This window comes from Mus caroli, unplaced genomic scaffold, assembly GCF_978045245.1.
Source record: "Mus caroli unplaced genomic scaffold, Mus_caroli_1 scaffold_10, whole genome shotgun sequence".
NCBI classification, from domain to species: Eukaryota; Metazoa; Chordata; class Mammalia; order Rodentia; family Muridae; genus Mus; species Mus caroli.
The window spans coordinates 15,204,314-15,226,534 of record NW_028227265.1 but is presented as its reverse complement, the minus strand read 5'-3'; the positions used below and the strand labels follow the sequence as shown (position 1 = coordinate 15,226,534).

The following is a 22,221-nucleotide window of genomic DNA, read 5'->3' as shown; positions in this document are numbered from 1 at the left end:
TTACTTTATGCAAGTTCTATGAAGAGGAGGTACTTGCTAAGAGGCAATGGGTGGGATTCCTGTCCCTGAAGAACTTTCCCCACTTCCTGGGAATTAAGCCATTTAACCTCTGAGAAAAAATGGCCAACAGTGTCCTTCCTGCACTCTCAGCTGTATCCGAATCTTACAGCTTCACACAGTCATGGCTCTGAGGAAAAAGCCAACAAACTGGATACTGGCCAAGAAAATATAACAGAAACAGCACTCTGAAAAACCCTGGCTCAGCTCTGAAGCAGACATGTCAGGGAAATAAGAGAGCCAAGGTAGCCTGCAGGGCCACCTTGGTGTATAGTGTAATAATCTCAAAAGAAACAAACAAAGAAAGAAAGAGGTAGGGGGTTAAGGAAGAAGGAGGGGAGGGGAGGGGAGGGAGGGAGGGAGGGAGGGAGGGAGGGAGGGAGGGAGGGAGGGAGGAAAGGGTGGCTAAAGAAGAGAGGGGGGGAGGGAGGGAGGGAGGGAGAGAGGGAGGGAGGGAGGGAGGAAGGAAGGAAGGAAGGAAGGAAGGAAGGAAGGAAGGAAGGAAGGAAGGAAGGAAGGAAGGAAGGAAGGAAGGAAAGAAAGGGTGGCTAAAGAAGGGAGGGAGGGAAGGAAGGAGGGGAGAGAAGGAAGGGAGGGAGGGAGGAAGGAAGGAAGGAAGGAAGGAAGGAAGGAAGGAAGGAAGGAAGGAAGGAAGGAAGGACAGATGTGTGCGTGCAGGAGGAATTCTCCTCAGATCTAGTTTCTAATGGACCCTGTCTGAGGAGTCAAGGTTTTATTCCTTCTGAACCTGGATCTTGCATACCTATTCAGTTACCATTATTCACAATGATCTATATCAAAGTGCTTTGGGGAACACATCTCTACGCAGCATTTGGAAGGAGCAGACAGCATTATTGTGTGATAATTCATAGAAGAAATCGCACAGCCTCACACTAGGGGAAAACCTTCTATAATATGCAGAAAGGGATAAAAGAAATCACTGAGAAATCATCTTGTAGCATGAATGAGGTTTCAAAGCTATAAACTGCTTCATTTAAATTTCCTCACTTGGTCCTGTGTGGTATATTCTCCTCCACACTTGGCCAACCATGTTTACCAAGCGATACAAAACAATCGATAAAAATCATCTCTCTGTAGACAATAGCTGCTTGTGAATAAAAGGGAAAGAACAGGTAAAATGGTCCCAATTTTAATCGTTCGTGATCTGGCAAATACAGACCTAAAATGTTCTTCTTAGGGATAGTACCTCCAGGTTATAGAAAGAGGGTAGGGTTTCCTTATTAACTTATACCACTAAACCTCAACTGAACACCACAGAGATAAAAACATAATGCATAAATGCATATTTGAGGCTGTAGAGAAAGCTTAGTGAATAAAAACATTTGCTATTTCAGGGATCAGAGTTCAGGTCCTGTACCCACCTCCAGTTCCAAGAGATTTACACACCCCCTCTCCTGGTATCTGTGGATGACTACATACACATGGGCGCACACACACACACACACACACACACACACACACACACACGCATGCATGCACAATACAATATGTATATTTTTTTAATGTCTGGGAGGAATTTATGGGAAAATAGTGTCAAGTCTCAGGTTATTTAAGGGATACTGTGCTTCAACAGAGGACTCTGGGCTTCTCTTTATTCCCCATACCTTGCATCCGCCATCTCACACTGCCATCTGAGGGAGGTCCTACTGTCACTTTCAATATCATCTCTCCCCTTTCCACTAATAACTGACTCCAACTTTCTCCTGGGATTCATGAATGGATCACTACAACTCCCAGCCTCCTTCCCAAGAGGATATGATGAAACTAGACTAGATTCTGGTCCGTTGGAAATAAATAGTATCCTTAAGAATAAAGATGGGGTGGGGTGGGGGCTACAGAGATGTCTCAGTGGTTAAGAGTAGGCACTCCTCATTTGCACAACTGTAGTACAATTCCAAGAGATCATATAGCAGCCCACAATTGCCCCTAACTCCAGTTCTGAAGCATCGGATGCCCTCTGCTGACATCCTTGGGATCCTGTGTGTATGTGATACATGTACATGCATACACAGGCAGGTATACCCACAAGTGTACATAAAATAAACAAATAGGTCTTCAAAAAGTTAGAAAGATGGAACAACATATAAAACTATAGATGTTATCATACAATGGTTAATAATTCATGTTTCAAAGTGACATGGCTCCCACTTCAATGCCCCCAACTTTGCCACAGCAAAATCAGTGATGTTGGGAAATCTCTTCAGCTTGCGCTCAAATAACTCCTCTGTATAATAGGATGAGTTTCTAAGGCAAAAGATTATCCTAAAGAGTAACTATTGTGGTTGATGCATTGAACTGTATTGAAGATAATACAGTGGAACAAATATGATTAAAGGCAGATCTGAATGCATTGGTCACCACAACATGCTGAGTCACTTCAAATATAATCATATATAAACTCATTAATGTTTCAATTTTTTTAATCTTTTTACTCTCTGAATTAAAAGAAGTTTGCTTCTGGGCAGCCCAACGCAAATCCATATACATCAATCTGACTAGACTGTTAAACTTGACACTGTTCCACTCTAAAGGGACTTTAGAGAATTTAAATTCTCTCCCCTTTTCCTCCCTCCCCCAGTTCACTCCTCCATCCCCCATTTCTCCCCATTCTCTCTTTCCCCTTCCCTTCCTTCCTCTATCCTTCCTCTCCCCTCCCTCTATCTGTATCTCTGTTCCTACACACACACACACACACACACACACACACACACATTGCATAGATGCATGAATGCACTCACAGACACATGCATAATGCTCTTTCCTGGAGCCACTTATGGTCCAGAGCTGAGCTGCAATACCCCATTGTATCAACAGTGGTACAATGCCAGTGTTTGACATTGCTCTTTATGGTAAGATACTTTGCAAGGGAAGTGCTGAGAAAATGCTGGCATAACCCATTTTACAACAAATACAAGCTGACTGATGTTATGTGGAGATATGCCAGCATAGCTCTGGCTACATTCTACTAGAGAGCAACAATGTTACAAATGCTTACTAAGAATGTTATACTGGACTCGGAGGACTGATTCTTCTCCAAGTAGCTCACAGTGTAGAGTGTCCCCTCTTGGTTGTTGTGATAATCAGCTGCCTACCAGCTTCAGTCTGGGGTTTTTTAACAGCCAGATGATTCACTCGTAGGGAATAATTATTTTGTAGTTTAACCCACTCTATAAGACAAACAGCATCTCCTAAATAGGCGGTGTGTGAACTGCAAAATAGATTTACTTCCTGGGTGTCAAAGAAAAATACTTAGAAACAACTCAAAGAGCCTTGGTGAAATAGAGATATTAGTCCAAGAAAATAGCAGACATATTTTAAAATCCCATTGAGGAATGTCAACCAGGGGCAGAACTGATCTGACCCAGTTCAACAAACACACATGGTGAGATGCTAAGAGAATGAACTTGGAGTCAGTTTTCTCTTCCAAAAGAACCGATATGTTAGCTATGCCAAGTCATTTAAGACACAACTTCCCTACTGAGTGGTGGAAATAGCCATCCTTACTTCATGAGGCTATTCTGAAATCTTAATATCACACTCCATGTCTAGAACAGCAGACATGGCCCCCACAGCTGTACATTGCTGTGTTATCAATACTGAAGCCACCTCTACTTAAGACCCACTTGACTCCATGTGCAGAATGACAGTGACCAGCGTCCCACAGACAGCAGAGGAGTCTCTCAGCCTGGGAATTCTTTGCTAGGCACCAAGGGCAGGGTCGATCAAACACTCCCAGGAACAGCGATTGGCCAACCACACACAGAGTTCAGTGACTAAATAGCAAGTTCCCTGCTTCTTGAATGAGACAACTCTGGGATTTATTTCATCCACAATGTATCCCCAAGGTCTCCTAGAGTTTTAACTCCATTCATCCATTGTGGTAATCTGCTCTTAAACACACTCTGTATTGACTTCTACCATTTTTCTGTCTCACTTTCCGAATTCATAACCAAAGCTTCCTGGGATTACCCCCAAAATAAACCACGGGTATGCCAATCCTTACTCCAGGACTGAATCCTGCCTGAATACCCTATTTCACAAAGTGTACAGGGTTCTTAACTGGGTTGACGATAAAATCCAGCTCCTCCCTCTGCCCTCTCCCTCCTGTGCATAACCATTGCCTGTCACCTGCATCATCTGTTTCTGTCTGAGCTCTGAGCCCAATCTTTCATCTCTAACCAATCACTGTGCTTCCAGAGAGCTATCATCTCACTCGCTGCCCACTTATTGCAACATTATTACCCCAAATGCAGTTCTGGTCATTCTGGTCCCTCGTTTTTCTATTTGAAGCTATGGATGGTTCCCATCACCTCCATGCTTATATAATAATAATAATAATAATAATAATAATAATAATAATAACATAATTCAGAGACCATCCCCAAATATTGCTGTCTTCAGCTTCCTCTGCAAGGACTGCAGCTCACAGAACCGATGAGCAGTCTCTGAAGATCACCTGTCACCTTTGTCTGGGCTCAGTGGGCCTGGAATCTTCTTGGACTGCAGAACTAGCTCACATAGCCCCTCCTTCCTGAGAATTCCTACAACCCCATAGGATGAGTTGATAGTTCCATCCTCTGGGGTTCCACAGCGGCGCCTGCTTACCTTGGCTCAATCGTTCATCAAACATGTTTGACTATGGACTAATCATGAGCTATGCTTAGGAAAACAGGGTTGGATAAAAGTAGCACAGCTCCTGCCCACCTGAAGTTTAAGCTGGGCAAAGGAAGAAGACATTGTCAAAAGGAATCATATTACAGTGACAAACTGACACACACTTTAACCGTGAAGGACTCAGCCTGGGAGTTGGTGAACTTTGCACAAGAAAGTGATACTCTGGATGAATCTGGATTAGGAATTAACCCTAATAACAGTGATGTGCTGAGCATCCAGAGTCAAGGGCACAGCAACTGCAGAGTTCTGAGTTAATTTGGAGGACAGAATGATTTTTTTCCAGGTGAACCAAAGTTTTAAAACAGAGGCACGGGAGTAATAGGAGGAGGAGAGACTGACTGTCCTGGGCTCAATTTGCCATACTCCTGAGATCACTGTGTCCTGACAGCCTCTCTCACTTGGACTGAGATCTTCACCATCTCTGAGAGCTCAAGGATGAGAGCTGCCTAAACTGACACAGGCACCCGAGCTGAGAAATTGGATCTCTTACACCACACAAGGCAACTCCTATCTCACCTTTTAAGACAGCACAAATAACCTTTTTTAAGAATCAGAATTTATTATGTGATGGATATGATTGGATTCCATCTGTAGTTTTGTTATTTTTATTTTATTTTATTTTTGGAGACAGGGTCTCACTATGTAGCCCTGGCCACCCTGGAACTCACTATGTAGACCAGTCTATCCTCAGATTCACGAAAAATTCATCTGTCTCTGCCTCCTGGGTGCTGGAATTCTGAAATTAAAGGCATTGCGCATGCACGCGCATGTACACACACACACACACACACACACACACACACACACACACGCACACGCACACGCACACACACGCGCGCGCCCAGCAATTTTAAATTCTTGTTTAGACTTTTTAAGATAGGGTCGCCCTACCTCAGCTTCCATACTACAGATGTGTCACCAAACACTGTTGGGGAAAGTACTGGTTTTTGTTTGCTTGTTTGTTTGTTTTCTGCAACCTTGCAAAACAAAAGGCAGGTGTGGGGAGGGGAGGGGGAGGGAGAAATAGAGAGAGAGAATGAGAGGAGAGAGAGAGAGAGAGAGAGAGAGAGAGAGAGAGAGAGAGAGAGAGAGAGAGAGAGAGAGAGAGAGAGTTGGCCAGGAGGTAGTTGGTCCTCTGGAGGTCCTAGCAGGAAACAGGCTTGTTCTGGGAGCCTCTTTCCTAGAAAAAAGCATGGGTACTGAGAACTAACTGTCATAAGGAAGCCACAGAAGTCCAGAAACAGCATCCCTAGTGACTGGGGTGGGGGTGGGGAGTGGCGTCCAGAGGGAAAAGACTGGTCCTGGCTCTTTGGAGCCTTGCTTGGGATGTATCTTTAACTTCCCGCATCTCCCTGCCACTCCAATCAGAACCAGCAGATGGGAAACAGCCCAATTTCCCAGCTATCCCTCCCATCCCTGCCTACCCGCGGGAGAAGAGGCAACCTTGTCTCTCGCAGCATCCTCCTCCAGGCCCAGACATTCGTCTCTGTCCATTTCAAGGCGCCAGAGTCTGTGCCGTATATACCCAAGTATTTGGCCCACTGTAGGGGTTGGAGTATCCATCCGGCCTCTCCTTCTGTGTTTGTATTCAAGAGTCTTGGGGAAATCTGTTTTTAGTGTTGAGACAAATAGCCTGACTTAAGACCAGCACAAAAGGTGGACTTGAGATTTGTTTTGGAGTAAGTAGGAGGAAATGTGAGGGAGGGGGTGGGGCGCTAGGGCGCGGCTCCTCTGAGGATTACGGCGGAGGCGGTGGACCGCGGCTCCGCTCACAGAGGTTGCAGCCATTGCACTGAAGAGCATCCCACATTCAACAGGAGGAACCCGCGGGAGAGCAGACCCGACCTCCTTCACAACCGCAGCCTGTGCGCCCCGCGGCCCCTCGAGCGCCATGGCTAAGGAAGGCGTAGAGAAAGCGGAGGAGACCGAACAAATGATCGAGAAGGAGACCAGCAAGGAGCCTGCTGAGGGCGGCGACGGCTCCCACCGCCTCGGGGATGCCCAGGAGATGCGCGCTGTGGTGCTGGCCGGCTTCGGCGGGCTCAACAAGCTGAGGCTCTCTAGAAAGGCCATGCCGGAGCCACAGGACGGCGAGCTCAAGATCCGCGTCAAAGCCTGGTCCAGTATCCACGACTTTTTGGTTTTTCTCTCTTTCCGCGCTGGGCGCACCGGCAGTGGGTGGGAGAGCCTAGATTGGGGATGCTGCCCCAGGTACCCAGCACCCACAGTCAGCGAGCACCCTCTCTGCATTCACACTTGGCTCTCAGAACCTCCCGGGTAGCCCAAGCCACAGGAGCCTGGGGAGGATGCTCAGAGGTGGCCCTTCTCCCCACACCAGATGTAGGGTGACAAGAAGGATAGTGGTGCCTAGGACTTGAGGTCTGGAAAATTGCCTTGTGCCCCTCTTGTAGGACAACTCAGCTGCTAACACTGGGAGGGATGTAAGGGTAGGACTAGATCGTTAGCGTGGTTAAAAAAAAAAAAAAAAACAATCGCCGTGTATATACACGTAGTTCCTGGTGCTAGTTTTCTCTCTCTCTCTCTCTCTCTCTCTCTCTCTCTCTCTCTCTCTCTCTCTCTCTCTCTCTCTCTCTCTCTCTCTCTCTTTCTTTCTGGAGTTTTACATATACGATCCCGTTTAATACTTCCTGAGACCCAGTAAGTCAGGTGCCCAGCTTTAGAGGTGAGAAAAACAGTGGTTGAGGGGAAATAAATGATCTGCCAAGATCGCTGAGCTGCCAGTAAGTGGTGTGGCTGTCACTTGACACTTGATCTCCCTTTTCACCTCTCTGCGTCCAAATGGTGCTGAAGGCAGGGTGCATGCCCTTGTGTATCTCCTTCTCAGTACTTATGTGAAGGAAGGAGCTGAGAATCAAGAGGGTTAAATCCTCAGCCTCGGCCTCGAAGCTGGGTGAAAGGTGAGACCAGGGATGCAGCCCTCTCTCCCCCACTGCATCTTCTGCTTTCCTCCTGGCTTGGAAAGCCCCATCCTGTTCCTTAGGAACGAACTCCTGTGCTGGCCACAGAAGGAGCCCACACTCTAAGAGGTCCGCTATTCTCGGTTCTCCTGGGGAAATGTGCCAGTGCCTAGACCAGCAGAGATTTCCCCAGTAGTGTGTAAGTGAGAAAGCTTGTCTCTGCCTGGGGAGGCACTGCACTCCCATGTCCCTGAAGTCTAGTGGGGTGCAGACTGATGGAGCTGCTCCCTGGACCCAGCATTCTACAGTAACCGTGAATCTTACAAGGGTTGTTGGCTGGATCTCCTAAGTCCCTGGTGTTTCTTCTACTTCTTAGAAATAGCAGCATACTCAGACCTGCTTAGGACAGATCTGGAAAGAAAGCCAGCATCTATAACCTCATCTGAAGGCAGGGGAAAAAATGCAAAGAGCTCCTTTTGGCCCCTGCACCACCTTGACAGCAGATGGGTTTTATTTGCCAGATCAGAAGGCAGCTGGTGAGAGCAGCGAGCACTGATCCATGGTTAGCTCTTCATACATGAAACCGGTCCTTCTTGACATTAAACAGTGTTCTGAGGTTTTCTCTGGTAAGTGGGGGATTCCAGGGTAAGAGAGGAAGAATTTAGGCAGTCTGGGGATCCTATAGCTCTTGTTTCATTAACTCTTAGGAAGCCAGGGTGATTGGTCCCAGCAGGCAGAGGTTTTACCCACCCTATTCACCAATACATTGCCAGCATATAGCAGAGTTGGCACACTGCGTAGTCTAAGTAAGTGGTGACAGGTGAATGGATTGAGGGTGGGGTAACTTGGAGAGGGGAGTGTGGGTAGTCATTTTTCTTTATTTGTTGATAGAAGACCATCAACCTAGCATAATTACCATGTATGAATAACTTTCCTTCCTTAACCACCTCATCAAAAATATTATGTATACATATTTATACATAAGTGTGGGGGGGTGAGAGACAGAGAGAGACAGACAGACAGACAGACACACACACACACACACACACAGAGAGAGAGAGAGAGAGAGAGAGAGAGAGACTTATAAACTTTCATTCACGCTGAAGATGGAGGTCTAGGACCCTTGAGAACATATTCCAAGAATAGCTGTTAGGGCCACAGTTTCAAAAAATTGAACTCCATGTGTAATAAAAATCAGCCTGTATTCTTCAGCTTTTGATATTGTATTTTGTAGTCTCGTGCTAACTTCCAGAAAATGCCTATAGGGGCAGGGATGTTTTGAAATAATTTCAAGATAAAAGTGAGGGGGCAAGGAGATGATTTTCAAAACCTGGCATACATGTTCTTTAATGGAGCCTAAAAACAAAATGTGTACACACACACACACACACACACACACACACACACACCTCTACAGAAGCCCCACTTATTCAGAAAGCCACAGAGACCTGGTCTATACTAGGAATATAGTACAGCAGTGAGCTCAGATTGAGTTTTTCTTTCACCAAGTGAGAAGCAGAATTAATCAGTCAGCAAGGCAGCAGCATTGGCGTAGCTTGTGGAGATGGCCCTCTGGGTTTGTCATCCCCCACTGGGCTGGGATTGGCTGGTCAAAGCGTCCCATTGATTATAAGTTTCTGCCTTGAGAGGCAACATGACTCATTCCATGTTTTTATGAATCAACTGGGGCCTTGCAGCTGAAGGCCCTCCTTTTATCTGCTCTCTATTTTTTTATTGGAAACCCTTTATCATCAAATAGGATGTCCTTTTTGCTCGGAAACAAAGCACAGCACATCTGAACTACTATTAGACCTAGTTCAAGGGTTCAAGTTGGTGACTCTGTAATTATAAAAGTAGACAAGAAGAAGCAGGAAAAAAAATGGTATTTGTGGATTGATTGGGCAGGTATCTTTCTTACAGAACAAATTGAGTATTGGGGACATTGGGTGACTTGTCAAGTATATCACACAACCCGTGGTTAGGATGTGTATTTATGTGTCCCCAGGGCTTCTACTCTTTCTCTTTTATTATTGTACCCTCAGAAACACCATGGATGTGATTTGCCTCTCAGGACTGTTATGTGTGTGGGTTCATCAGTCATTGCTTTAACACATATGGGCCCATTGCGCTTATGTATAGCTAAGGGGGCCTCTTTGGTTATTCTCAGGATAATATGGTTTCTCTAGAAATTATATATGTGTTCAAGTGCAGCTCAGAAAAAACCATTGCTTGCTTGGTGCTGTAGGGTTGGAAAGACAGGGTTCTACCCTCTAAAAAAAAATGTCAGCTAATGGGAAACCCATTTCACAAATTCTGCATTTAATGGGCTATGTAACAGTAGATTTAAGTGCCTAGGTAGCAAATGAGTGTGTGTGCGCACATGCTCGTGTGTGTGCATGTGTGTGGGGGAGGGGTCTTTGGAAAAATGTGGACCTGGGTATATGTTTGAGCCTAAATTCTTCCTTCTGTGTGACCTTGGTGGCCTTGCCTCACTTCCTTCATGCTTCCAGGATTCATCTGTGAAACATGGACATTGTGGTGACCTTGTAGTGGTATCAAGAGGACAAACTTGAGTTCTAACTTGTCTATTCCTTGCTAACTGGATACCATGGGCCAGGCTCCTTGACACAGAGACTTGTTCAGGGAGCCTTTGGCAAGCAGTTTACTAAGAAAGATCTTTCAGGGAGAAGAGAGCAATACAAATAGGCCAGGGAGAGAGAGCTAAACAAGAGTATGGTCTCTCCTTCTGCAGAGTCAGTTCCTCAAAAGAGCAAGGTCACTGACTGGGCTGCTATTGGCAATATGGGCTCTCATAAGCAGAGGTGTTCATACAATAGGGCACAGTTTTCTAGGGAATTATGAGTAGCCCACATCCCCAGAAGGGTTCTGGATGAAATACATTCTCACTCTTTGGTTGACTTTGCTGATGAGCTACCTAAACCTCGGTGGACTGGTCTGCAAAATGGGGATAATGGTGATCCCTCCTTTATTAGTACTGTACTGGAGTTGAAGTGAGGTAAGACACACATGACCTTTATGGTTAACATTAAATGACTTACTATCTAATGCCATCACTATCTTCTAGAGTCTTGTCATTCAAGCTCCAGTGGTTTTGAAAGGGAAATGATTGATAATTAAACCAGGATAGCAGGGGCAAATCAGAAGGATCCTAGACAAACCAGGGGGTGTGTCTCTCCTACCTGATAAGAACCTGCTGACCTGTGACCTTGTTCCTGTTCTGTATTTTGAACACCGAGCTTGGGTAAGGTTTGAGACTGGCTGAAGGTCTCCAGGTTGGGCTGTAGGAATGTATTTAAGTGGCCATTAACAAACCTTGTCTAGTTTGTGGCTCAAATTGGCTCGTGGTGGAAAGTCACTAATGGCTAGGGGACATTTATTTTCCCAGAGTGATTTACAGCGAGAGGCCATATGAAACTGCTAGGAGGAGACCAATTGGATGAGAAATGACTCAGGCTATTCAGGGCCCCATTGGCTGATCTAAAAATGGGCTGAGGGCAGGCCACACCAGAAGCAAGCCAGCAGATAGGTAGAGTTCTAATAAGTCATGAGGGTATGTAGGAGACAGGGGAAGAATGACCACTTGCTGAAAACTTGTTATGAGCTAGACATTGAGTGCTTCTATAGATCCCCCAAGGTCAATGTCACTAACTCTGTTCTAAGAAAGACATCAGGACTTCAGACTTCCAAGGGAAAGAAAGATACAAAGCAAAACAAAACAAAACAAAACAAAACACCCCCCAAAAAAACAAACAAAGCAAGGCCATATTGTTCCTGGACTCCTTACATTTGGGAGCCGGAGTTTAATTAGGAGATCATAAGGCTAAAGATGAAGAACAAAAGAGGGAGCAGGCACAGAGAGGCAGGCAGACCCAGTGATGGATAATGCAGAGAGAGCTCCATGGATGACTTTTATCCATTCGACATTGAACTGACAAGACTCGAAATTGCATAATATCTGCCCCAAGACGTCCATTCATATTTGCGTCACCTCCGTTTCCTCCATGCTTCTGAGGTATAAAATACCTTGAGGATAAAGTTACCGGGACTGTTAATAAAGAACACCCGTGCTCAGTAAACCTTGGAACCACTCGAGGTAGTAGAATCTCCCCTCCCCCCGCCCTCTTTGCTTCCTTTGATTAACGGGCCACATTGCAAACACTGACAACTTGAAGACGAAATGTCCTAAGTCAGTATAACATTAAACATTTCGCTAATGAGGTTGACGGGATGAAGTACGGCCAGTGATGCGCTCTGAGTTTGTTCAAGTAAGCAGTTGGCATCTGGGGGTGGGGGTGGGGTGCGGTGAGATGTTCAATGACACAGCTGCTCATAAAATTGAGAAATTATGCTCAGAACTCCCAATGCCCAACTTGAAAGATGCTCTGGCATGGAAATTGGGCTACAGTGTTCTGGGTTTGACATGAAAGGGTGACTCTGTGCTTCTGCGATGACTCATAATTAAGAGTCCTTTGGTAATGAGCAGACTCGGCTGCCACTCAGGGGTCAGGGGTCGCTCTGCTCTCCTCCACTGAAGCTCTTGCTTTCTGATCACCTACATCCTTGCTAACGAGGGCCTGGGATGGCTCCTCTTTGTCCAATAATAAGATGGAAATTCTTTGGCCATTTTGTTTTGTTCTGTCTTGAGACAAGGTCTTAGTAGGCATTGCTGGCTGCCTTAGAACTTGTGATCCCCTTGCTTCAGCCCTCCAAAGTTGGAATGTGTGTCATCTTACCCGGTTTAGATATCCCAGCCCCTTGGCTAGGAGGGAACGCAAAATCAGCACTCATCTTTTCTCGTCACTGGGACCAAATGCCCGACAAAAGCATCTTAAAGGAAGAAAGGTTTGTTCTTGGCTCCCAGTTTGGAGAAAAACAGTCCATCATGTCAGTCAAGGCATGGTGGCTGAAGAGGCTCACTCCATGGTGGGAGGAGCTTGCAGCTGCTGCTGGCTTGCCTAGTAATGGATAAGGAAGCAGAGAGCTTAGAAATGAAGTCAGTTTATAATCCTGAAAAACCACACTAGTTTCAGTGACCCATCTCAAACAGCCATGCACAGGCTCCAAAGGTTCCACAATTTCCCAAAATAGCCCCATCAGCTGAAGACCACATATTCAAACACATGAACCTAGGGGAGACATTTCAGATCTAACCTGTAACACAGTGGCTCTTCTATCATGTCTAACCCCATGATTTTAACCATAGGGAGCCATCTTGTCCCTTGGAGACTATTTTAATCTTGCCTCACTCCATCCTTCCTCCTCCTTCCTCTCTCAGAATCACATATGTTCCTCTCTTCCTCCAACTTTTCCCATTATGATAAAACCAGCAATGACCATCAAATCATGACCCCAATAGCAGAAGCAGTAGCTGGAAACATTTATAGTAGATGGCCAACAGAGGGCTGAGAAATTAAAATTTGTAGTCATATTTTATGTGGTACAGGATCCATCCAAGTGGAAATAGTTTCACTAAAATAAAAACAAAGTCAATTTCAATTAGCTTAACAATGCCATTTAGAATGTTTTAATTTGCTGAAAGTCACTAATGCCATAATTGTGATTATGTTCCAGTATCAGGTATGTCCTTAAACTTCCTTGGAGTCGATGTTGTAGAACTACAAGTATTGTAAGATCAAGAGAAATTAACAATGATGGCCAGGTGTGGTGGCGCATGCCTTTAATCCCAGCACTCGGGAGGCAGAGGCAGGCAGATTTCTGAGTTTGAGGCCAGCCTGGTCTACAGAGTGAGTTCCAAGACAGCCAGGGCTATACAGAGAAACCATGTCTCGAAAAACCAAAACCAAACAAAACAAACAAACAAACAAAACAAAAAACAATGAGTTCACTCAGAAAGAGCTTGTTCTAAACTAAGGATATATCTCAGTGATAGAGCATTTAAATAGCACCCATGAAGCTCTGAGTTTAAAGGAGAAATTATCAGTTCATTCATTCACCCTTTAGAAAGTGTAGCTGGAGATGGTTGGTGAACCCTCTTTGGTAGGAAAGCAAGCTGGGCAAGAATCAGTTTTGTCTATAGGACGTGCCTGGGCTTTGGTTACAGGCAGCCTTAATTTAGTATCTTGCTTTCCTTTTTGTTAGACACATGTGTTTGAGCGCGAGTTTTGCTCTTGCCTTGAATATAAAATGAAGATGAAAGTTGCAACATCTGACATGTAGTAGATTCCTATAGACAGCAGCCAGAGCTCCATGAGAGAGAGACTGGTCAGAAACCAAAGGTACTTCATGATGATCATGGCATGATGGCTGACAGTCATGCCCACCATGTTCCCCTCTTGAAGCATCCTTGTGGGGGTCAAAGCACATTAGGCATATCATTTTTTTTTAATCCTTATCCTCCCCACTTTGGAAGGATGGTCTCCCAGGAATTAACAACCATGTTTTTCAGAAAAAGAAACTGGGAGTTAGAAGTTAGGCAGAAATATTGGGAGACTTTTGCGGATTTGGGTTCTTGATCCTAACTCTTCCTCATTGTGACTGTTTGATCCTAAGCAAATAGCACTTGTAACTCATCTTAGTAAAAATGCCTGATGTTAGGCATTGTGATGATTGGAAGAGTCTATGAAAACCCTCATTTTAAGTTTATTTTCTCATTGCTGGGATCAAATGCCTAATGACAAGCAAATTAAGGAAGAAATGGTTTTTTTCTGGCTTACAGTTTGAGGGGATGCACGGTGGTAGGATCAGGAGGCCAGCTGCTCACGTTACATTGGCACTAAGCAAAGAAGAGAATGAATCGAGGTGAGGATATAAAACCTTAAGACTCACCTAGTGCATCACCCATCTTTTCCTGTAAGCCTCCACCTCCTGAAGGCTTTACAACCTTCCCACACAGCACTACCAGCATGGACCAAGTGCTCAAACACATGGGCCTTTGGGGATACATTTCATATTCAAACTTCAACCACTCCCAAAATACGTTGCCTGTAATAGGTGCTCAATAAAGATCATTTTCCTTTCTGAGACTCTGAGGTTTGAATTGATCTCTCTTAGCTCCGAAGCACATTGGCAGCAAGGAGCATGGATTTGACTTTTGATTCTTATCCCTAGGGTTGGGGATAGACTGTTCTATCCTCTATAACACTGTTCTATGACTACCATCACACCAGCCCTTGCATTGCATCCATGGGTAGTGGCAAGGATTCCCTGACAGTTGAGTATGCATAGATAATCTAACCTTCAGTGTTTGTTTCACAGTAATTCAAAGGATTCCAAATCCCATGACCTTCAGATCGATCAGTGTCATCCAGTACTAACCACAAAGCTCACCCGGGCACAGGAATTTGTACCTCCAAGTTCCTAGCACTTCTCTTTCCTAAGATGATCCTTTTGACATCTTGGCATTTGTCGTAGAAGAAAAAGTTTAATTAGAGCCAGAAGAGACTCTTCATAGGAAAGGGCAGCAGGCATGTAATCTCAAATTAGTTCCTCCGTGTGTGATCTCATACAGGAAATTGGCTGGAGTCATGGCATTGAAATGAGTAAGTTTTATGTTTGAAGGCTCAGGAGACGGCATTGATGCTCCCGTGGAAAGCGCTGCTCCGTCTTTGAATGTGATATTTTCTTCATAAGAGCATGCAGTCAGCTTCTGCCTTTAATCTTCTTTTGCCAGTGACCCCCCGACTCTTCCTTCATCTAGTCTCATCTTCAGCACTGGCTGGGAGCAGGGCATGCCAAATAGCACATTCCCCAACAAAACCCTGTTAGCAGGCTAAAGCATCAGGTCTTGTTACTCTCATCCTCTCTAAATGAATGTGGTCCCCAGAGCTCAATGCAAGATAATTATCCCCTATGCAAGGAAGCATCATGATTCATATCTTGGAATGGCACCGTGGGCAAGCCTTGTGTTGTAAATTACTCTGTATTTGAAGTGAAGTGGGCCTGAATGTAAGCCATGTGTCTGATCATCTTAGAAGCTTGTATAATTATGAGATGAAATCTCAATTTGTTCATAGGTGATACAGGCATAATAGTGCCATTGGGGTAAGGTTCTTGTATAAGGAAGGATAAAAATAGATAATGGGGACTTTGGAAATGGTTCAGTTGGTAAAGCGCTTGCAAGCCCAAGCAAGTATAAGGACCTGGATTCAGTCCCCGGCTCCCATATTAAAAGTCAAGTATGGTGGTATACACTTATAATCTCAGCATCAAAGAAGTAGAGACAGGTAGATCCTCAAGACTCAGTGGCCTACCACTGTAGCCTACTTGGTGAGCCCAAAGTCCTAGTAAGAGACTGTCTCAAACAACAAGACAATAGAACAATGCAAAAACAAGAAATAAAATGGACGGACAACTTCTGAGGACTGGTAACCCAGGTTGATTTTCGGTTTCCTCTCACAGAAGCACAAATGTGGATATCTATCCACATATGCACTTACACTTCTCATACAGACACCCATAATATACCCACACATACATACATACATACATACATACATACACAGGAAGGTAGTGGACCTAAAGTGCCTAGCGGTGATATTGGTGTATTAAATGTTTCTTGAATTAATGATTTCTGTGGCACCTGTTACGTGTCCAAAAGACATTACTGGTGTGGAAGAGATGCAAAGAAATGTAAGTCTCCAGTACTCCGTAAAACTTCTACACACAGGAAGTGATTGAACCTGGGACCCTCTGCCTGCTTGACAAGTTCTTTATCATTGAGCTGCTTCCCTAGCCTCTCTCTCATAAGGTTTTCTGGAGGGACCCCACCATTCAGCCCCTACATGTCTCCCCAAAAGTTTGCAGTACTCTAAGATTTAGAGAAACCTTGGAAGGATACACCAAACCTTGGAAGGATAAAGCAAGAGCAAAAGAAGTAGAATGCAGATAAATTGTGCTCCTGTAGTGTGCCAGGACCTAAGCCAAGCTTAGAAATCTTCAGAGGGACCAGCAACCTGTTCCTCCCTGACCTCAGCCTTTGTTGCTTCTCTGCTGACCATGTGACAGGTCCCTGTCCTAGCTATCTCCTACAGTGACTCTCCATCTTAAGACTGACAAGGGTGTCAACCCCTAGCTTTGGCTGCTAGGTTTTAGCAAGCCTCCATACAGCAGAAATGGTTTTTTTCTTCTGATTTTCATGTAGCTAGGAAAGAATTTGATTGGTCAAATTGCTTGGTAGCCTTTAGATTTCTCTCACTCTCTCTCCCAAGTCCCCAAAGGAATAAAGACCTTAGACTGTATTTGTCCTGTTCTCTCCTACACTGGCCTAAAATAATACCACTGTGGGATTAACAGCCCACTTGGAATGTTTGTGTGTGGGGGTGAGGGGTGGGAGGGGAGCTGGCATGCAGACACGTTTGTATAAATGTTCTATGTGCATCTTGTTTGTGAGTGTATTGTGTGTGGAGGAACCAAACCAACAAAGACAGCGATCAAACGTTTTAGGTAAGAACTACAAAAAATATACAAACAGAGCAAGATGTAATTATGTATTGAGGGAGTGTGTGTGTGTGTATGTGTGTGTGTGTGTGTGTGTGTGTAAAAGATTTTCAAATGAAGCAGTTTGTACTGATGTATTTAGGAAGTGTATGTGTCCATGTGTGCAGCTAATTTTAAGAAGAGGCTATAGATTTGAAAAAGAGTAAGGAGGGGCATATGAGAGGATTTGGAGGTAGGAAATGGAAGGGGAAATGATGTAATTATATTGTAATTTAAAGAATTTCCTCTTAAAGGGAAAGAAAAGGACCACACTGGACTGATTATAATGGTAGCCATCTCTGTGCATAGGCAGTCCCGCTCCACCCCTTCCTCACTCTTCTCTCCCCTCCGTGTTTTTCTGAGTCAAGATGTCACTGAGTTGCACAGATTGGCCTTGAACTCACTGTGTGGCCCACCTGGCTTCACACTCATAATAGTCCTTACCTTCCTGAGTGCTGGGAATGCAGGTACATGCCACCGTGCCCAGGTAAAAGAGACTCATCCAGAAAAGATTGGAGACCAGAGCAAGAACTGGAACTGTAGCCCTGTTCATTCCCTTTTTATGATCTTACATTTCTTATTCCAAAGTTATTAAATAATATAGAATAAAGTCTTTCATACCTGTTTAATAATCTTGGAAATTCTAACATCACCAATGAACGATTATATACCAAGTAAGGACTAAGTTAATATAGACATTCAATAACTATTCACAGGATAGGTAAAGAAATGATTGGCTGTGTGCATAATGATTAAGGCTGTTGTAACATAGCCAGTGGCCAGTCAGGGTAGATGTAGCTTTAAGTTTCCCTCCCTCATCAATGAGAAACCTGCGTCTATCGAGCATTTTTACCCAACAAGAAAGGTAATCTCTTTGAACATCTGCAGCTGGTGGATCTTTGAGTGAGGACTGGATGAGCCCCAGAGGAAATACATTTTCAGAGAGTTTTATTTCTTCTTAACACACCGTGTGATTGTGGAACCCACAGTTACTTCCCTCATCTCTAATAACTACCTTCTCTGGGATGGGAAATGCGGGGCTTTGAGCTCTGAGGATACTCTGTCATTTTCTCCCTATTGACCTCTGTCTCTTCCCAGTGCTGGAGGCCAGGGCTGTCTGAGAGAACCTGGGGGCTGCCTCTGATAACTGTTATTCCTGGGGCGCCCACTCAGACTGTGTATCAGCAACAGAATTGGAAAAGAAACTGTACTTCCATGGCTCTGGTCCCATCTTTCTTTGTTACGCATCAGCCCCCACGCCCTCTCCTCAATCTTCAAATAGTTGGATGTGTTTCCTATGGGCTGTTGTATGGGTGCTCAGAATATGGTTCTCCTGTTTTACCCTTTAAATTATGACCTTTTTCTGTCATCCTTTTTGGCCCCCATCACCCCTGAAGTATCCATATTATACATCTATTTTGTGCCCACTCTTCCTATAGTCATATTATCATGGTTTGAAGATAACATAAGGATGCCGTCATCATTTCCTTTATGTCATTCTATTATTTATTATTATTATTGTTATCCTATTATCCGTATCTTAATAACCCTCATGGAAGCCTTATTTTGTGTTATGGAAACTATTCTAAGGGCCCTGTAGCTATCTCTAGGACACCAGATGAAGAAATGGAATCAGAGACGTGAGTGAATTGGATCAAGATCTGAGCTAAGGATGTAGCTTAGGTCAATGGTAGAATGTTTGCTCAGCCTGTACAAGACCCTGAGTTTGAACCTCAGCACCACAGAAGAACTAGACAATAACCAACCAGATAATAAGACAGAGCTTAGATTTGAGCCAGGTGGGAAAACAGCTTGATGGGTTAACAAATCCAACATTGATACATTATAGCTGTCTTCATCCACACATAGATTCTCCCACTCCTTTTTCTCATTTTCCCCCTTCAGAGGACACAGTTATTTTTCAAGGGAATTGATACACAAGGCACAGTGCCATGCAGATACTTTGTGTCCTGAATTTGTGTGAACTCTGGGGAGACTCTCACTACATTCTCCATAGCTCCCTTCTTCCTCCCTAACAGTTATTACTTCTCATCTTTGGTAGGAGAAGAAAAACAGGCCTTGCGTGGGATCAAAGAGAATTGCTTTTCCATTTATCTGTGCTACTGTAGTTCAGTCAGCTAATGGAGAGCTATTAAGACCACCGTTCTTATGATTGGTCTGAGTGATTTCGTAATTGGATTCTTTTTATCCTCCCAGCAAAACTCACTAAAATTGTTCCGTTTGGGGGTTTGTCATACACTCTGACTCAACCTTGCAGTCAGAACTGGAGAATGCTTCATGCAGGCCTTGATGTAACCTTCCACTTCTCGAAACAGCAGCTTCAGTTTGGAGGGCCTTCTTGATCTGACCTGGGGGAACAGCCAAGCACCTCTAGAACAAGAGGAGATAAATAGTAAAGGCCATTGTCACTCTCCTCCCTCCTCCCTCCTCCCTCCTCCCTCCTCCCTCCTCCCTCCTCCCTCCTCCCTCCTCCCTCCTCCCTCCTCCCTCCTCCCTCCTCCCTCCTCCCTCCTCCCTCCTCCACGCTGCAAGGCCTGTGTGCCCAGTCAGTGGCATTGGCTCCTTCCTTAGGCAGCTTGCTATTTCCTTCCTAGTCACACTCTTTTCTTTCTGTTCTTCAGCATAACTGGTCTTGTTCTCTCCTGAGTAGATATTAAACCTGAAACGTAACGGAGAAGCTGTGTCAACCCAGAATCCTAGAAAACATGCAATCTGGATCCATGAGAGAAAGGAGCATGAGAAAAGGCTTGAAAATAGTGTTTTCCTGTTGACACCCCCAGATGCCTCCTGCTTTCTTCAGACTCTCTCTTCCCCCCTCCTTCCCTCTCTCCCTCCCTCCCTCCCCTCTGTGTGTGTGTGTGTGTGGTGTGTGTGTGTATGTGTGTGTGTGTGTGTTTCCATGACTGTTCAGAGCTTTGAGTAGTATCTTCCTCTTTCACTCTCTATCTCATTCATTTGTTTTCAGACAGGGTCTCTTATTGAGCCTAGACCTCCCCCGTTCAGCTAGACTGGCTAACCAGCAAGCCTCATGCCACTCCTGTCTGCCCCCCCCCCCCAATGCTGTATTACAAGGGTGGATAGCTGTGCCTAGCTCTCCACAAGCGTGCTAGGGATCTGAGACAAGGCACGAATGCTTGCGTGGCAAGCCCTTTATCAGCTGAGCCGTTTCTCTGGCCCCCTCCCAGATTCTAAGCTCTGTCCTTACTCTCTGCTCTTTTATATTTATTTTTGTTCACCTTCCTCCTTCCACTTTCCAGGGGTAAATCTTTGCTCTTTCCAACACACTTCAATTCAGCAAGCCTTCGATTTACCTGGTTCTCCCTCTCCCCATTACACTAGTGTACAGCCTGAGCAGCCAGCCAAGAGGGGCTGAGGGATAAAGAGAAGGGGAGGAGAGGGAAAAGCTCAAAACTCTCAGACGATTTCCTGTTTGAGTCTCCAGTGGAAGAAGCATAGTTTGCCAGCCTTTGATGTGTCCCGTACTAAGCATGTTTGGAAGACAGACTACTGAAGTTGCTAATTACCTATGGGGAAGGTAGAAGCCTCACAATCCCGCTACCCAAGCTAATGACACTTAAATATTAATGAGACAACATTTGAAATTCAGTTCCTTAATGCTACGGTTTGAATTTGAAATACCTCCCCCCCCCCACACACACACAGGTTCGTGTGCTGAACACTTGGTCCCAACCACTGGCACTATTTTGGGACGTTTTGGAAGCTCTAATGGGTGGGACCTAGATGATGAAATTGATACACAATGCACAGTATGGACATTATGTTTGGTTCCCAGATCCTTGCTGCCCTGCTTCCTATGTACCATGAAGTGAACAGCCCCTTTCCCCATGTTTCCACCATCACGCTAGCCTGCTTCACAACACACCCAGACTCAGTGGAGTGAGAGACTGGGGACTGAGTGTCTATAAATGTAAGCCAAATGAAAACATCCCTTCTCCTAACTTACATTGGGTATTTGGCCACATCAACCTCAAAAGTGACTACTGTATTCAGCCACAATGACCACATTTTAAGTGTTTGGTATCTGTATGTATGTCCAGTGGCTACAATATTGGCGAGCCTAGATAGAGGCTATTCCCATTACCCTAGGATGACATAGACATAACCATGCTAGTCTTTACCTCTCTCCATTTGTCCTATTGAAACAATAGTTTTCTTATACATCTTGTAATCGTTAGCAACGTCCTGGGAAATAACTATCCTACTATAGCAACAGTGGACTGTTTTTGCTTGGGACTCCTGTGCCTTTGATAGCTTTATGAAGAAATCAAACTGGGGTCACGCTGAAGCCTTTTTCCTCTCCGTGGAGAGGTGGGTTAGAGCCAGAGGGCTTGAAGAATGGATGTAAAATCACGTCCATCCAATTCTTCCATTTGTGAAGCACCCAATCTCAATGAGACAAGTTAATAGCTACTTTCTCCATGCTGGCTGTGACCCTTGTATAGCAGCCTCTTGTGGAATTGTCATACTGTGTAGTCATTTATTTTGCTGAGCTCTGAACTCCTGGGAGGCGCAGATGTCACTGTCAGTGTTGTAACATCATTGCCTAGCCAACCCCCAAAACACAGAGGGTCTGTTGAATCTAAATTGGATGAGAATGAATGTTCCATACAAGCAACTGCTGCCAAGAACTCTTCTGGAGCTCACGCCTTGGTCAGCACACAACATGGAACATAGAGATGTTAACCTTTTCAGCAACCATCATAGGAACAAATACCTCCTGCCTCTCCCAGGGGTTGAGTAGATAAATATCTCAAAGTCTCCCAAATCAAAAGCGTTAGTCTTGGCATCAAAGACAGCTTATTTGTGCCATGCTCTTCTGTGTCTGTTGAAAACTGGTTCTGGATATTTACATTCTCAATATGTCTCTTTGGCTATTTTATTACATGGTGAAAATACCACTGGAGCATATCTTGAATACTAATTTAGACAGATGATAGGAATATAGTTCTTTTCCCAGACACACTAGCAATAAAGAACTCATACAGCTATATCCTTTCCTAATAGCATCCATCATCACAGTTCATGTCTTAGAGGAAAGGATCTGGGTGGGGCA

The 22,221-nt window shown here is 44.7% G+C and overlaps 1 protein-coding gene across 1 annotated transcript in view; it reads left to right on the top strand.

The window, feature by feature from the left end:
* The first annotated feature begins 6,516 nt into the window (after positions 1–6,516).
* Positions 6,517–22,221, top strand: part of Vat1l (vesicle amine transport 1 like) — a 162,805-nt gene continuing 147,100 nt past the window's right edge. Inside the window, exon 1 of the mRNA XM_021170867.3 lies at positions 6,517–6,870. Coding sequence (XP_021026526.1) covers positions 6,644–6,870 — 227 coding nt within the window. The 5' untranslated portion in view covers positions 6,517–6,643. The remainder of the gene's footprint in view (positions 6,871–22,221) is intronic.